This window comes from Merops nubicus, unplaced genomic scaffold, assembly GCF_000691845.1.
Source record: "Merops nubicus isolate BGI_N331 unplaced genomic scaffold, ASM69184v1 scaffold44379, whole genome shotgun sequence".
NCBI classification, from domain to species: Eukaryota; Metazoa; Chordata; class Aves; order Coraciiformes; family Meropidae; genus Merops; species Merops nubicus.
Window position 1 is genome coordinate 1 of NW_008633891.1, and position 1,364 is coordinate 1,364.

The 1,364-nt window shown below is 58.7% G+C and overlaps 1 protein-coding gene across 1 annotated transcript in view; it reads left to right on the top strand.

Moving 5' to 3' along the window:
* The first annotated feature begins 133 nt into the window (after positions 1-133).
* LOC103780709 (relaxin-3 receptor 1-like) overlaps positions 134-1,364 on the top strand; it is an 8,023-nt gene continuing 6,792 nt past the window's right edge. Inside the window, exon 1 of the mRNA XM_008948397.1 lies at positions 134-1,361. Coding sequence (XP_008946645.1) covers positions 134-1,361 — 1,228 coding nt within the window. The remainder of the gene's footprint in view (positions 1,362-1,364) is intronic.

Below are 1,364 nucleotides of genomic sequence, written 5' to 3' on the forward strand. Positions count from 1 at the left end.
GACCCACCGCCCTTCCTAGCATGGGATGGGTGAGCCCTGCGAGCGCGGTGCCTGCTCGCCAGCCGCAGGCATGAAACAGGGAGCGGACTGGGAGTCCTGGGACGCGCCGCTGGCTTTCCTGGAGGGCGCCCAGATGGGCAACAGGAGCAATGTGTCCTTCCTGCAGCTCTTCAAGAACATCAACCTGGAGAGAGCCGACGGGACGCAGGGGGACAGCTCCGACGTGGTGAGGATTGTCATCTCCCTCGTGTACTCCGTGGTGTGTGCCCTGGGGCTGGTGGGCAACCTGCTGGTGCTCTACCTGATGAAAAGCAAACAAGGCTGGAGGAAGTCCTCCATCAACCTCTTCGTGACCAGCCTGGCAGTGACTGACTTCCAGTTTGTGCTGACCTTGCCGTTCTGGGCAGTGGAGAACGCACTGGACTTCAACTGGCTCTTCGGCAAAGCGATGTGTAAGATTGTCTCGTATGTGACAGCCATGAATATGTATGCCAGTGTCTTCTTTCTCACTGCCATGAGTGTTGCTCGATACCGCTCTGTGGCTTCAGCCTTGAAGAATCAGCGACGAGGTGACCCAGTGGGTGGCTGCTGCTCCGCTAAGTGGCTTTGTGCACTGATCTGGCTGTCAGCTATCCTGGCTTCTCTGCCCCATGCCATTTTTTCCACCACTGCCACTGTCTTTGATGATGTACTCTGCCTCGTCAAGTTCCCTGAGGGCAGAGGCAGCAACGCCCAGTTCTGGCTGGGTCTGTACCACATCCAGAAGGTGCTGCTGGGCTTTGTGGTGCCGCTGGTCATTATCAGCCTCTGCTACTTGCTCCTGGTGCGCTTCATCAGTGACAAGCACGTTGGCAGCACCTGCAGCGGCCCCAGCACCAAGCGCCGCTCCAAGGTGACCAAGTCAGTGTCCATCGTGGTACTGTCTTTCTTCTTGTGCTGGCTGCCTAACCAAGCACTCACAACATGGGGCATCCTCATCAAACTCAACGTGGTGCACTTCAGTACTGAGTACTTCCTCTCCCAAGTGTACCTCTTCCCCATCAGTGTGTGTCTGGCACACTCCAACAGCTGCCTCAATCCCATCCTCTACTGCCTCATGCGCAGGGAGTTTCGCAAGGCGCTGAAGAGCCTCCTCTGGAGGATCACCTCACCCTCCCTCACCGCCATGCGCCCTTTCACTGACACCACCAAGCCCGAGCAGGAGGAGCAGGCCCTGCACGCCTTGATGCCCGTCCAGCCGGTCACTGCTTCTTGCCCTGCTGCAGCAGCCATCGAGCCGGAGATGGCCTACTACCCCCCTGGGGTGGTGATGTACAGCAGCCGCTACGACCTGCTGCCTGCCAGCTCCACCGAGCAGCACTGCT